Below are 13,389 nucleotides of genomic sequence, written 5' to 3'. Positions count from 1 at the left end.
AAACCCAAGATCACGTGTTGACTCCATGCAACTGCAGTAGATGTCATGGAAGGCAGGACAAAGATGGGCTGGAGAGCTGGACAACCACAAGGATACCAGGGCATCCTTTGGCTCTGCTGTGATGTGTCAGACATCACCCTTTGGGGTGCAGGCTGGGATGGGATGCCCAGCCCAGTGAGGGTCCCTGCACACCCTTGAGGGTGGTCCAGGGAGCACAGCATCACGATCACACAGCTTTGACTGGAGGTGGGCAGGGGGAAGGTGAACTCAAGGAAAGGACGTGACGGTCATCACCCTCTTGTCTCAATTGTCCTTTAGGATTTTGACCTGCTAGTCATTTCCATAGCAGATGAGAACGACAACCGCCCCCTCTTCACCCAGAGCTCCTACCAGGCTGAGGTGATGGAGAACTCACCCCCAGGTAGGTCTCCCTTCACCCCCTTATGTGGCACCTGGGGCTGGGTGAGGGGAGGTGTCTCCTGGCTGTGGTGGAGGAGGCACAGATCTGAGCAGGGCAAGGCTGCAGGTCGGTGGGACAGGGATGCTGAGTTTCAGGGACTCCTGCCGACTGCCCAGGGAGATCAGCCTTGAGGAGGGGCTGTGCTGCTTGTGAAAACTCTTCCTGGCACAGGTCAGAAATGGGCCCCACTTGGGAATTGCTTAGCTGCAGAGGGCAAGACGTGCCCAGGGGCTGAAGCGAGCCCTGGGGGCAGCCTTGAGGGCACCCACCTCCCCAGCATCCATGCAGGGGATGGGCTGCCATGTCTCCATCACCTAGAGCCACCTTGCTCCAGGGGTTAGAGATAAAAGAGTCCAGCCTGTCCAGGTAGCCACTTCCCAGACAAAGGGCTAGTAATACTGGGGTTTTTCTCTTTTGCCTTCCTGCCATTTAAATTGCTCCCTGCTCCAAGGCCTCAGGTATCCTGTCCCACCGTTGTGGGACATCCCAGGTGAATGGTTGGTGTGCCTCCAGGTGGCACCCTCGGCAGCAGGGTGCTGGTGCTGCCCTATCTGATGGATGTGTCTGTCTGTTTGTTTTTAGTTGGATGTCCCACCGCCTCTCCTGGGCTCACGAGTCGGTCTGCAAGGCTGCAGCAGCTCCCCCCCCACTGCCTTGTACCCCACAAGGCCCCGCTCTGTCACCTCCTCCATCCATTCATTGCTGTCCCTCATGTGTCACCAGGGTGGGAGGAGGGCTCAGCAGGGGTTTACCACCCACCCTAATGCTTATCATCCCATCCAGGGACTCTGGTCACGATGCTCAGTGGACCTATCCTAGCTCTGGATGCTGACCAGGGCAGCAACGCTGTGGTGACCTACCAGCTCCTGAAGTCATCCCTGGATGTCTTTATTATTGACAGCAAGACAGGTGGGGTGGCTCAGCTGGTCCCTATCCCTAGCCCAGGGCCACCAGGCACCTGTGGGGTCTGTCACCAGGCTTTTCCCCTTCTCTAGGTGTTGTTTCAGTGAAGGCCGGTGCTGTGATAGACCGAGAGGCTTTGCTGGACCCTCACCTGGAGTTCACACTGGTGGCTCGTGACGTGGGGGGGCTGAACAGCACTGCCAGCCTGACAGTGACCATCCTGGATGACAATGACAACCGCCCTGTCTTCCAGCCAGCATTCATCAGAGCGCGGCTGTTGGAAAACAGCCCCCCAGGTCAGGGCTGGGTGTGAGGGTGGGTGATGGGGAGACCTGGGTGTCCCCCTGGGACTGTGAAGATCCAACTCCCAGTGTCACGGTTGACCAGGACGGGGTTGAAGGGAAAATCTGGGAATTAGGGCTGCCCATGTTGCTTGATGGTATTTTGGGGTCAAGGGCTTGTTACTGCTGCCCTCCAGCCCTCACTTGAGAGGGCTGTGTCCCACCTTTCTAGGCTTCTCCGTCCTCCAGGTAACAGCCACGGATGCTGACAGTGGCCTCAACCAACAGCTGGATTACCGGATTGAGAGTGGTGGCCAGGACAGGTTCCTGATTGATGCCACCACGGGGGTGATCCGCGTGGCCCACACCACCATCGACCGGGAGGAGCGGGATTCCTACCGGCTGGTGGTGGTGGCCGTGGACCAGGGCACGCCGGCGCTCTCGGGCACCGCCACCGTCAGCATTGTCATCGACGACATCAACGACTGCCGGCCTGAGTTCATCAACCCCGTCCAAACGGTCAGTGTGCCCGAGTCAGCTGCCCCTGGCACCGTGGTGGCCCAGGTGACTGCCATCGACCGGGACTTGCACCCTCGCCTGGAATATTACCTGCTGGAGATTGTGGCCCGCGACGACACGGACGCGCTGGTGCCTGAACAGCAAGGAGCGTTCACGGTGGATTTTAGGACAGGTAGGAGAACGGGAAGGGCGACATAGGCAGTGTGGACCCCTCTCCTTGTTTCTGCTTCTGCTGCTTCTTCTTCTTCTTCTCTGCCTGGAGGTAGGTGTCCAAGGCATGGGGAGATGATGCACCTCTCCTGCCTCCCTGCTGTCCTCCTCCAGCTGTCCTGTCTCACCCTGCCCTGTCTTCTCTTCCCTGACTGACTGACTTAATTAACCCTTTTCTTTCTTTTCCGGCTCTCAGCCTAGCAGGTTTGTCTCTGTGTCTGTGCTCATTTGTGTCTCTGTGCCATCCATCTCCCTCCATCTCAACCATCTCCACTGGCAGCCCCAGTGCGGGCCAGGGACTGCTCAGCCTTGGCAAACTGGACATGAACACCCTCACTGGGGGAGAAGAAGGGTCACTCTGGGGTAGGAGGTGGGCTCTACTTTTGGGGAATAAGAGCCAGGAGCACCCCACATCTGGAAAGAAAAATGCCCTTGTTGGAAAGGATACAGAACCAGGTTGTTAAAGATGCTGAGCTGAGGTGGATGGGGTTGTACAGGGAAGCAGCAGCAGTTGCTCCCAAACCCCTCTTGGATGCACAACCCAAACCCTTACCTGGCTGAGGCCATGTGAGAACCTGTTGGCTGGGCAGAGCAGAGGAGACAGGAAGGCAGAAGGTGGAGAGCAGGGGGAGAGAAGTTGTCTCCTGTAGCTATCAAGTGTTTTTCCCACTTAACATTTGGAGAGGAAGGAGAACAAGTGCAGCCCAGGGTGCAGCAGTTGGTTGGTACACACTGCCCTGCCGAGGGTCCTTGGGGCAGGGGGGCACAGGCACAGCCTGTGACATCTGTCTTTTTGGGGTTCCCAGGAGCTGTGAAGGTCAAAAGTCCCCTCAACCGTGAACTAGTGGCCTCCTACGAGGTCACCATCTCTGTCCACGACAATGCCAGCGAAGTCATCGACCACTCAGTCAGTGTGCCCAACGGTAAGTGGGGGGACAGGGCTGGCAGTTGCCAGGGGCCCTTCCCAGGCACCAGTGCAGCTTCTGTGTAGTCAGCAGCTCTCCCACCTCCCTCTCCATCCTGATCAGTGACAATTCCAGAGGGAGTAATCCCATAAGGTTCCAGTTCTACCCTGAGTGCTCCTTTAGAGAATGTCCCAGACATTCCAGGGCTGCACTGGGAATGGAGGGGACCGTTTGCCCATAACTGTAATATGGGAGACACCCATTTCTTCATTACCATCCCCACCATGTCTTGCCACCCTGCTCCTGGTAAATTCTGTGTGAGAAGACACACACAGACCAAAGTGTAGTGGCTTTGGGGAATATTGCAATTTTTTGTGATGAACGAGCACCACTTGGCTCTCCTGGAGTTTTACACTTCTGGCTTTACACCCTCCTTCCTCCCATCCTTCCTTCCCTTCTCCTTCTGACTCGTTCTCTTTCTCTCCCTCTGTGGTCTCCACATGGCCACAGCCAAGCTGACAATCAACATCTTGGATGTCAATGACAACACACCCCGCTTCCGCCCCTTTGGGGTCACCTATTTCACCGAGAGGATCCTGGAGGGAGCCACGCAGGGCACCACGCTCATCTCCATCTCAGCAGTGGACCCAGACAAAGGTGCCAATGGGCAGATCACCTATGAGCTGCTGAACCTCTCTCCGGAAGGTTATGCCTGTCTCGAAGACCAGTCAGCAGGTCGGTGGCCTGGAGAGGTGGGAGTCTGGGGCAGGGTGGTGACTTTGGGCAGGTTTCTCATTTCAAGGTCTACCCTCCTCCAGGGAAGGTTGTGGCCAACAGGACGGTGGACTATGAGGAGGTGCAGTGGCTGAACTTCACCGTCCGAGCTTCCGACAACGGCTCTCCCCGCAGATCCGCTGAGATCCCTGTGTACCTCCAGATTGTGGACATCAATGACAACAACCCTATTTTCACTCAACTATCCTACCAGGTAAGCTGGGCTCCCCTGTTAAACTCCATGTGGGGCTGGGCAGTGATTACCAGGTGAGGTTCTCTAGGGACACCTTCTCTTCCCTCTGTGCTTGGACCATTTGAAGAAGATGGTCAGCCCAGCAATGCTCTCTGTGTGAACAGCTTGCTCTGGGTCTGGCTGTGCCCACCCTTGGATGCCACCCTACACCCTTGGCTACTGCCCACTAAAAGAGCACATGATGAACCAATCAGTCCTGCCTGCTTCCTTTGCTTGCAGAAAGCTGTCTTTGAGGATGTACCACTGGGGACGGTCATTCTGACAATCAAGGCCACTGATGCGGATTCTGGGCAGTTTGCTCTCATCCAGTACAGCCTGAGGGATGGAGAGGGCAAGTTTGGGATAAATCCCAACACGGTAAGGAGCCAGTCAAGGCTGGAGCAGAGTGGGGAAAGGGAGGGGAGGCTGAAATGGTCCCAACTTGTGCCTTGCTCCCACACCTCACCTTCTACCCCTTCTCGAGTACCAGCTCTGCCAGACGAGGTCCACCTGAAGGTCTCTGTGTGCTGCAGGGTGACATCTACATCCTGTCAGCCCTGGACCGGGAGAAGAAGGATCACTACACACTGACAGCTGTGGCCAGGGACAACCCTGGGGATGTCTCCAGTAACCGCCGGGAGAACTCTGTGCAGGTAGGACTCTCCTCCTCCCACCACCCTTCATGTGGTGGTACTAGCAAGAAGGTGATAAAGCTGCAGCTTTTTTCCTCAGTGGCTGACCTGGGGAGGAATTAGGCAGAAGGAAGAGCAGATAACTCCAGGGGCTGTGGCATGGGTGGTGCAGGGCACTTTGTGCCACAGGGGACAGCAGGAGGGGACGGAGCAGGAGGGGCAGGGGAGGGTGACACTATTGTCTACAAGTGCTCCAGCATGAATGGGGGCCCCAGCCATGGCAGCCCCCATTGTTGGAGGCAGGAATTCAGCCAGCAGAGTTAAACAAACGGCAGGAAGGGCACCGTGCTCCGGCAGCAGAGCTGTGAATTACAGCAGGGGTATGGCCCCTGGGGGCTGCCCAGCCTTCTCCAGCCTCACCTCACCCTGCTGGCTGTGCTTTGTCAAAGGTGCTGATCACAGTCCTGGACATCAACGACGTCAGGCCCCAGTTCAGCAAGAGCCACTTCAGCACCAGTGTCTACGAGAACGAACCGGCGGGGACGTCGGTGATCACCATGACTGCCACTGACCTGGACGAAGGAGACAGCGGCGTGGTGACCTACAGCATCGAGGGTCCTGGAGCAGGTAGGTGCTGGGGACAGGGAGCTCTTCCCCAGGGAGGAGGGTTGCGATGAGGGAGGAGACACAGGCATCAAGCCTATACCCCGTCTCCTGCAGCTGGTTGGAAGCAACATTCCACACGCACTCTGGAAGCAATACTGAAAGCGTGAGGCTGTCGCTCCTGCTCCACAGTTCCTCATGGTGTGGGATGTTATGACTTTGCTTGCCTTATCCTGCAGCTCGGCCTTAGCTTATCCTTGTCTCCCCCACCCCAGCAAGACTTGCTGTGTACACAAGTGTGTCTTGGAGCAAACTCACTGCCTGCTTTAGGTGAGGGCTAGGAAGGGCTAGGAGGTGTGGGTGGATAGTGATAGTGCCTGAAATCCTATATCTGCACACTGAGAAATTATAGAAATCAGGCAAAAGCCAGCATAAAGGTAGAGGGGAATGGCAGAACATCCATTTTCCTGAGACCCATGGACTACTCTGGCTCCACTGTCCCAGCCTGGGCAGGAGTGAAACACAGACAGGGGTGACCAGGGAGTAGGGCCGAGAGACAAGGATGTGTCAGTGGGCAGGGATGCTCTGAAAACCCTGAGACACCCCTGGCTGCGCTCTTCTCCATCACCCCTTGACAGGGATTTCCCACTAGTGAGGGGTGTACTTCAGCTGCTACACTCATTTCTAATAATTTATGTGGTGCCAAGTGTCCTGAGCCAGAGATGTGGGGTTTTTCTGCCCCTAGAGGCTTTCAAAATCAATAAAGACTCCGGGCTTGTCACATCCCGGCGGCGCCTGCAGTCCTATGAGCGGTTCAACCTGACTGTGGTAGCCACAGACAAGGGGCACCCCCCTCTCTGGGGGACGACGATGCTTCACATCGAGGTCATCGACATCAACGACAACCGCCCTGTCTTCGTCCGCCCACCCAACGGCACCATCCTGCACATCAAGGAGGTAAATCCCTTGAGAGGGAGCAGGGTCATGGCATGTTGAGACTGGCTAGGGGCACTCCTGCTGATCAGCAGCAAAATCCAATCTCCCATCTCCACTGGGGATGGAACAAGACCTTGATTTAACATGTGGCAAGAAGGTTTGGGTCATGGGGCTGGACGTTCGAAAACAGCCTCTCTCCATACGTGTGAATGGGGATGCTGGGCCAGTTTTGGGGAACAGAAACCCCAGCAGCACTCAAAATAAGTGAACAGTCAGCCACTGCGTGCGGAGCCTGTTTATAAACATGGTTTGAAAATGCTGACATTTAAGATGTTTCTCCTTTCTGGGAAGCCGAGCTTGACTCAGCCAGTCCCCAGTGCGTGCACGGAGCACCCACCCCACAGAAGGGAATCACAGCTCCATGTCTCCAGCCCCCACCTGGGCTTTGGGTAGTGGGAGCTTACTGACCTCCAAACCCAAGGGGTTTTGGACCAAGGGGATTTGGAGGGGTGGGGGGAGCAGGGGGCTCACATGCAATGCTGAAGGGCTGTGTGTGTGCAAGCAGGAGATCCCCCTGCGGTCCAACGTCTACGAGGTCTATGCCACGGACAAAGATGAGGGTCTCAACGGAGTGGTGCTCTACAACCTGCTGAAAACCGGGGCAGGGAACAAAGACTGGGAGTATTTCAGCATCGACTCGGCCAGCGGGCTGATCCAGACGGCCATGCGGCTGGACCGGGAGAAGCAGGCAGTGTACAACGTGAGCCAAGCGGGGTGGTCGGGGCAGTCCTTGAGACTGTGGGTCCAGTGTGGGGCTGGTGGGATGAGGGTGATGTGGTGGGAGTGGGGTCAGCTGCCACAGTTGTGAGGATATCACACCTTAGCAGGAACTGGGTGGTCATCATGTGCCATCAGGGAGTTGCATCCTGGTGGGCCAGCTCCCAGTTCCCTGTTGAATCCCCTCAATATCCCAGGCCAAAGGCCCAGGATGGCCCTTTTGCCTCTCTCCCCAGCTGATCATCGTGGCCTGTGACCAGGGCCAGCCACCCTACGAGACCATGCAGCCCCTCCAGGTCGCGCTCGATGACATCGATGACAACGAGCCCGTATTCCTCAGGCCACCCGTAAGGCACTAGGATGAAGGGGGTGGGACACAGGGGATACAGGGAGCAAGCACAGCTGGGTGTCACCATGGTGGGGAGCGCGATGGGATCTGTCTGCTTTTATTTAAAGCAACCTCAGTGCTCACAACATTCCTTTCTCTCGGGCGCTCTGGCAGAGGGACAGTCCCCAGTACCAGGCACTCTCCATCCCAGAGCACTCACAGCCGGGCACCGTGGTGGGGAACGTCACCGGGGCAGTGGATGCGGATGAGGGCTCCAATGCCATCGTCTACTACTTCATAGCAGGTGGGTGCTGAGATGGCAGCTCTGTGCCCCCCTGCACACCCTTCACCAAGGGTCTCCATTACTCCCATCATCTCCTTGCTGCCTCTCTGCCCTAGTCAATGGGCAAGGTGGCATTTTGGAAATGCCAAGCCCAAAGGGGACTTACTGGGGACCCCTTTCTACACTCAGCTGGGAATCAGGAGAGCAACTTCCAGCTGAGCCGAGAGGGGAAGCTGAAAGTCTTGAGAGACCTGGACCGAGAGAAGGAGCCATGCTACTCCATCATTGTCAAAGCATCCAGCCAGAGGAACTGGTCCCCTCCCCGGGGCCAGCGGGCAGGCAGAGCCCAGCTCTGGGACCTCAGCGGGGACCTGACCCTTCAGGAGGTGCGGATCTTCCTGGACGACATCAATGACCAGTCCCCCCAGTTCACCAAGTCGGAGTACACGGCGGGTAAGGGGTGCCAGGGGCTGGGGGGGGGCACCAGCAGGATGGTGGGGCAGTGAGAGCCAGCTTGGCCCCAGGTCCCTTTCCCATCTCTCTCTCAAAGGGGTTGCCACCGATGCCAAGGTGGGGTCAGAGCTGATCAGAGTGGTCGCCGTGGACGCCGACGTGGGCAATAACAGCCTGGTCCTGTACAACATCCTGGGTATCCGCTACATCAAGCAGCACTCCAATGACTCCGAGGAGGTGGCCAACATCTTCAGCATCGGTGAGTACCCTGCATGTCCCTGGAGCACAGGGCCTTGGCCACAGACATCTCTATGGCCAAAGATGTCCCCATGGCCAGATCACTAATCCCGGGCTTGTGACCATCCATCCCGCAGGAACTCTTGATGGGATCCTGCGAACTTTCGACCTCTTCACGGCCTACAACCCCGGCTACTTTGTGGTGGACATCATGGCCTCTGACCTGGTGGGCCACAATGACACTGCCATTGTGGGGATTTACATCCTGCGGGATGACCAGCGGGTCAAAATCATCATCAACGAGATCCCCGACAAAGTCAGGCAGTTTGAGGAGGAGTTCATCAGCCTGCTCTCCAACATCACGGGCGCCATCGTCAACACGGATGACGTGCAGGTAACCTTGGAGGCTGCTTTGAGGGGTTGGTAACTCCCTTCCAGATGCTGCTTGGGAGGTCTCTTGTGTGAGAGTCCTGTCTGTAAGCCATAGACACCCCTGAGCTCTAAAGGTGATGGATTGGATCCAAGGGGTCCAGAGTGATGCTTTTGAGGGTCTCCTACTACCTTGAGCAACCTCGGGGCACACCCAGGAGGAGAGGCCTCTCCCACACTTGCAGACCTTGTTGTGTCTTCCCAGTTCCACGTTGACAAGAAAGGTCGGGTGAACTTCGCACAGACGGAGCTGCTGATCCACGTGGTGAATAGGGAGACCAACCGCATCCTGGACGTGGAGCGGTACGTCCCCTGGCCCATCACCCACCCCGTGGGGCCTCGGGGACCCTCATTAATGTCAAGATGCCCAAGCAACCCTTCTCTTCCCAGGGTTATTCAGATGATAGACGAGAACAAGGAGCAGTTGAGGAATCTCTTCAGGAACTACAACGTGCTGGACGTGCAGCCTGCCATCACTGCCCGGGCGCCAGATGACCTCTCAGCTCTGCAGGTAGTGGCCCAGCTTGGGCTGGAGATGCTTCTCACAGGTGGGGCCACGTCCCTTCTGATGGGGACTGGCCATGGACTGGAGAGATGTTTCACCCTCATAATTTCGAGTGCGTGCCCACCACCGGGTGCTGGCTCCATGCCGGAGGTTTCCACCACCCCTCTGTCTCTCCCAGATGGCAATCATCGTGCTGGCCGTCCTGCTCTTCCTGGCTGCCATGCTCTTCATCCTCATGAACTGGTACTACAGGACAGTGTGAGTAACCCCCAAGCTCTGCCCCACCAGCTGCAATGTCCCTGCGGGCTAGGGACCCGCGTGTCTGCTCTCAGCCCTGGAAATGCCAGCAAACAAAGGAGGGCATCAGCTTCCCAACACCTCTTCTTCCAAAATATATCATGTTAATGCTGACAGCACCTCTCCCCTTCATGCTTACCAGCCTTATGGTGTCTCTGTGTGAAGGGTTATTGCAAGTCTGTGTGTCACTCTCCTTTTCAGCATCTTCCTTATTTTCCGTCCTGTGTTTCTTTTGCAGGCACAAAAGGAAACTGAAAGCCATAGTGGCTGGCTCCACTGGTGAGCAGTGTTTGGGGTGTCCCAGCTGCATGAGAGAGGGGGTGCATGGAGAGCACAGAGGGGGAACACAGGGAGAGCAGGGGATGCATCAGCAGTGATCCTGCCCAGCGAGGCGTGATGGTGGGAAGCTTTTCCCAGCATCCAGGCTTTGCATTATCAGCCACATCCCTGAGTGTTTCTCACACCACTGGTGCCTTTTTGGTTGCACAGTTTTCCTCCCTGGTAAAGAAGTGTCACGCTGTGATTTGCTGCTCAGCCCACTGACGGGCTGTGCTGTAACCGCCGTCCCTGCCTTTGCAGGAAACAGAGGTTTCATGGACATCATGGACATGCCAAACACTAACAAGTACTCCTTTGATGGGTGAGTGCTTCCCTTCCTCTCTAATGGGCAACCTCTTGGGGTTGCTGACCGCTCCCAAGAGCAGCCAGAGGCATTTGGAGGTGGAGACGTGATGTCCTGCTGCTCTGCTCTGTCTGGAGTGCAGCTCTGGCCCTGGGGCACGTGCTTGTCTTGAGAGCTTTCAAAGCAAAAAAAGCTTGTGCTTTCTCCTGTGACTCCATCTCTGCCAATCCTGGCCAGGTTTGGGGCAAGCAGAGACGATGAGCAGGTGTTGGCACACATCTGGATCCAGAGCAGCCGAATTCCTATCTGTGCAGGGCAGAAGGAGGCAGCACAACCTCAGTATCTGGGCTCTGGATGGGGTTAGGGGTACTGCTGCTCTTTGCCTGCGCTGATGGCTGTTCCTCTCCTCTGGGCAGGGCCAACCCAGTGTGGCTGGACCCCTTCTGCAGGAACATGGAGCTGGCGGCACAGGCGGAGCACGAGGACGACCTACCCGAGAACCTGAGCGAGATCACAGACCTCTGGAACAGCCCTGCCCGCACCCACGTGAGACACGGCCCCCGCCAGGACACATCTCCCCACGCCTGTCACCTGTGCCACCTCCTCAGCTGCTCTCTCCTCCTGCAGGGGACCTTCGGGAGAGAGCCTTCGGCAGCCAAGCCCGAGGACGACCGCTACCTGCGCGCAGCCATCCAGGAGTACGACAACATTGCCAAGCTGGGGCAGATCATGCGGGAGGGACCCATCAAGGTGAGTGTTGGGTGCAGGCATCCCCCACCGAGGGGTCTTCTCCTACTGCTACACCTCCCAGGTTTGCAGCGGCGGTGCCCGAGGGTGATGTCGCTCCAAAAACTGCTGGCATGAGGCCAGCCTCCCTCCCATCAAACTGTGTCCCCTGGGTAACCCCACATCTCTCCCCCTCCACCCAGGGCACTCTCCTGAAGGTGGTCCTGGATGATTACATGCGCTTGAAAAAGCTCTTTGCCCAGCGGATGGTGCATAAGGCCACCGCCAGTCAGGGGGACCGCTCCTCGGTCTCGGAGGTAGAGGGGTGTGCGTGGGCATGGGGAGGTGCTTGCCGTGCCCTCTGGGATGCAGTGTGTCTTCCCGGTCCCACAGGCTGCAGTCACTCCACGTGGCCTCGATCCCCATCACCCAGTGGTCCCCCCATTCTCTGCTTGGCCAAAATGAGCCAGATGTTGGTTTTCCACTGAGGCTGCTGGTTCCCCACAGCGCCCCAGCTCTCTTGACCCTCTGTGTTTCCTCTGAGCATCAGCAGCACCTTCTTCCCTGGTCTGTCCCTCCTGAAGGAGGATCCCTCCTCTTTGTGGGGTGTCCATCAGGTGTCCATCAGCTGTCCATCAGCTCTTCACCTCTGCCAAGGCTGGCCAAACTGGGGGGGAACATCTTCCCTCCCTTCTGCTCCTCTGAGCCTGTCAACCCAGCAGGTTTTTGAGGCAAAAAAGGTTGGGATGGAAGGTGGTGGTGTAGGAAGACTGGTGTGGGGAGAAGCAAGTCCTTCTGCAGCCTTCCACTCCTTCATGGAGGGCAAAACAAGGGGCAAAGAGAGCAGAGGAGAGCAGTGGGATGGGAGATGCCTTTCAACCCCTCTGCCTTCCACCATCCATGTCTTTATCCCCCTCCAGCACTTCCAACTCCTTTTCCTGTCTGCCTTCTGCCCCACCACCCTCATACAACCCAAAATCCCAGCCTGGGTCCAAACTCCTCCTTGGCCACTGCGAGGGCTGCTGCAGGACACAACCCAGCTGGTGGCCAGTGCCTGGGCTGGGACATCCAGCCAAGGGTTGAGTGACCCAGCTGGAGATCATCTCCTGGTGATCCTCATCACCACGCTCTGAGGGTGCTTCAGAAGAGGAGGGCCCATCCCTCCTGGACTCCAGCATTGCAGGAGGTTTGGAGCCAGGGGATCCAGGAGCTACTCTGGCCACGGCGGTGATTCTCCCACTCCATGGCTCTTTTGCAGCTGATCCAGAAGGAGCTGGAGGAGGAGGAGGAGGAGCGCAGTCCCAGCCAGGGCAGCCTCCGCTTCCGACACAAGCAGCCGGTGGAGCTGAAGGGTCCCGACGGCATCCACGTAGTGCACGGCAGCACGGGCACGCTGCTCGCCTCCGACCTCAACAGCCTGCCCGAGGACGACCAGAAGGTGCTGGGCCGCTCGCTGGAGACTCTGACCGCTGACTGCGGGGGCTACAGCGACCACAATGCCCGCACCGAGTCGGCCAAGTCCACCCCCCTGCACAAGATGCGGGAGGTGATCATGGAGAGCCCTCTGGAGATCACTGAGTTATGACGAGCGGCGGTGGTGGCAGTGGGGGTGGTGGTGGTGCTCCTCTAGGCAAGCCGGGGCCGGCAGGGATGAAGCACAGACCAGGGGGGCCGTGGTGGGGGCCAGGGGCACCCCGAGACCGGTGCTTGGCCCCCTCTTCCCCTGCAGAAGGAGTCCAGGCTAACCGGTGCAGATCGCTCCAGCAGCCTCGGAGAGCTTGGCCCCGGGAAAGGGCTCTCAGGACCGGAATGCTTTTACTCGCCTGTCATTTATCCATGAAAGCATTAAATTTTTTTTTATTTTTCTTATTAAAACAAAGGAAAAAAAAGGGGTTTTTTTTTAAAAAAAAAAAAAGGAAAAGAAAAGCTAAACGAATCCAATGAGTTCAAACGGACCGGGGGGGAAGGTGCAGTGAGGATGGGGATGGTGTGCTACCGCAGCATCCCTGGGCCCAGGCTGGGGACCAGCAGCTGTTACATCTCGACCACGAGTGTGGGGAGAGCCAGGGCAGTGTGGGGAGAGGCCGAGTCCTTTTTGGCATTAACGTCACCTTTCTGGGAAGGAAAGACCCAAAAAATAAAAAAAAAAATTATTAAAAAAAAGAAAAAAAGAAAAACAACAAACCGAAGACATTTCTCCATTTTGCTGGCTTTACCAAAACTTGTTGCAATGTCAAAAAAGAGAGAGACTGACAATAACTGGGGCTTCTGGATGTG

The 13,389-nt window shown here is 57.1% G+C and overlaps 1 protein-coding gene across 2 annotated transcripts in view; it reads left to right on the top strand.

Moving 5' to 3' along the window:
• The window catches only part of CDH23 (cadherin related 23), a 194,154-nt gene extending 181,137 nt beyond the window's left edge, over positions 1 to 13,017 (top strand). Inside the window, exons 44-69 of one of the 2 annotated variants that reach the window (XM_027661026.1) lie at positions 319 to 421; positions 1,244 to 1,369; positions 1,456 to 1,659; positions 1,877 to 2,335; positions 3,180 to 3,296; positions 3,789 to 4,013; positions 4,097 to 4,266; positions 4,525 to 4,662; positions 4,818 to 4,937; positions 5,366 to 5,543; positions 6,265 to 6,476; positions 7,021 to 7,215; positions 7,469 to 7,579; positions 7,735 to 7,864; positions 8,033 to 8,296; positions 8,394 to 8,555; positions 8,671 to 8,927; positions 9,168 to 9,265; positions 9,353 to 9,473; positions 9,646 to 9,725; positions 10,003 to 10,043; positions 10,344 to 10,404; positions 10,803 to 10,932; positions 11,014 to 11,136; positions 11,316 to 11,429; positions 12,371 to 13,017. In XM_027661026.1, coding sequence (XP_027516827.1) covers positions 319 to 421; positions 1,244 to 1,369; positions 1,456 to 1,659; positions 1,877 to 2,335; positions 3,180 to 3,296; positions 3,789 to 4,013; positions 4,097 to 4,266; positions 4,525 to 4,662; positions 4,818 to 4,937; positions 5,366 to 5,543; positions 6,265 to 6,476; positions 7,021 to 7,215; positions 7,469 to 7,579; positions 7,735 to 7,864; positions 8,033 to 8,296; positions 8,394 to 8,555; positions 8,671 to 8,927; positions 9,168 to 9,265; positions 9,353 to 9,473; positions 9,646 to 9,725; positions 10,003 to 10,043; positions 10,344 to 10,404; positions 10,803 to 10,932; positions 11,014 to 11,136; positions 11,316 to 11,429; positions 12,371 to 12,697 — 4,266 coding nt within the window. In that variant the 3' untranslated portion in view covers positions 12,698 to 13,017. The remainder of the gene's footprint in view (positions 1 to 318; positions 422 to 1,243; positions 1,370 to 1,455; positions 1,660 to 1,876; positions 2,336 to 3,179; positions 3,297 to 3,788; positions 4,014 to 4,096; positions 4,267 to 4,524; positions 4,663 to 4,817; positions 4,938 to 5,365; positions 5,544 to 6,264; positions 6,477 to 7,020; positions 7,216 to 7,468; positions 7,580 to 7,734; positions 7,865 to 8,032; positions 8,297 to 8,393; positions 8,556 to 8,670; positions 8,928 to 9,167; positions 9,266 to 9,352; positions 9,474 to 9,645; positions 9,726 to 10,002; positions 10,044 to 10,343; positions 10,405 to 10,802; positions 10,933 to 11,013; positions 11,137 to 11,315; positions 11,430 to 12,370) is intronic. The other variant, XM_027661025.1, reaches the window with a different exon arrangement.
• Positions 13,018 to 13,389: the final 372 nt, after the last annotated feature.

The sequence above is a fragment of the Corapipo altera genome, unplaced genomic scaffold (assembly GCF_003945725.1).
Source record: "Corapipo altera isolate COAL_440 unplaced genomic scaffold, ASM394572v1 133, whole genome shotgun sequence".
In the NCBI taxonomy this organism is placed as follows: Eukaryota; Metazoa; Chordata; class Aves; order Passeriformes; family Pipridae; genus Corapipo; species Corapipo altera.
Note: the sequence above shows the minus strand (reverse complement) of the source record. Positions and strands in the feature narration are given on the sequence as shown.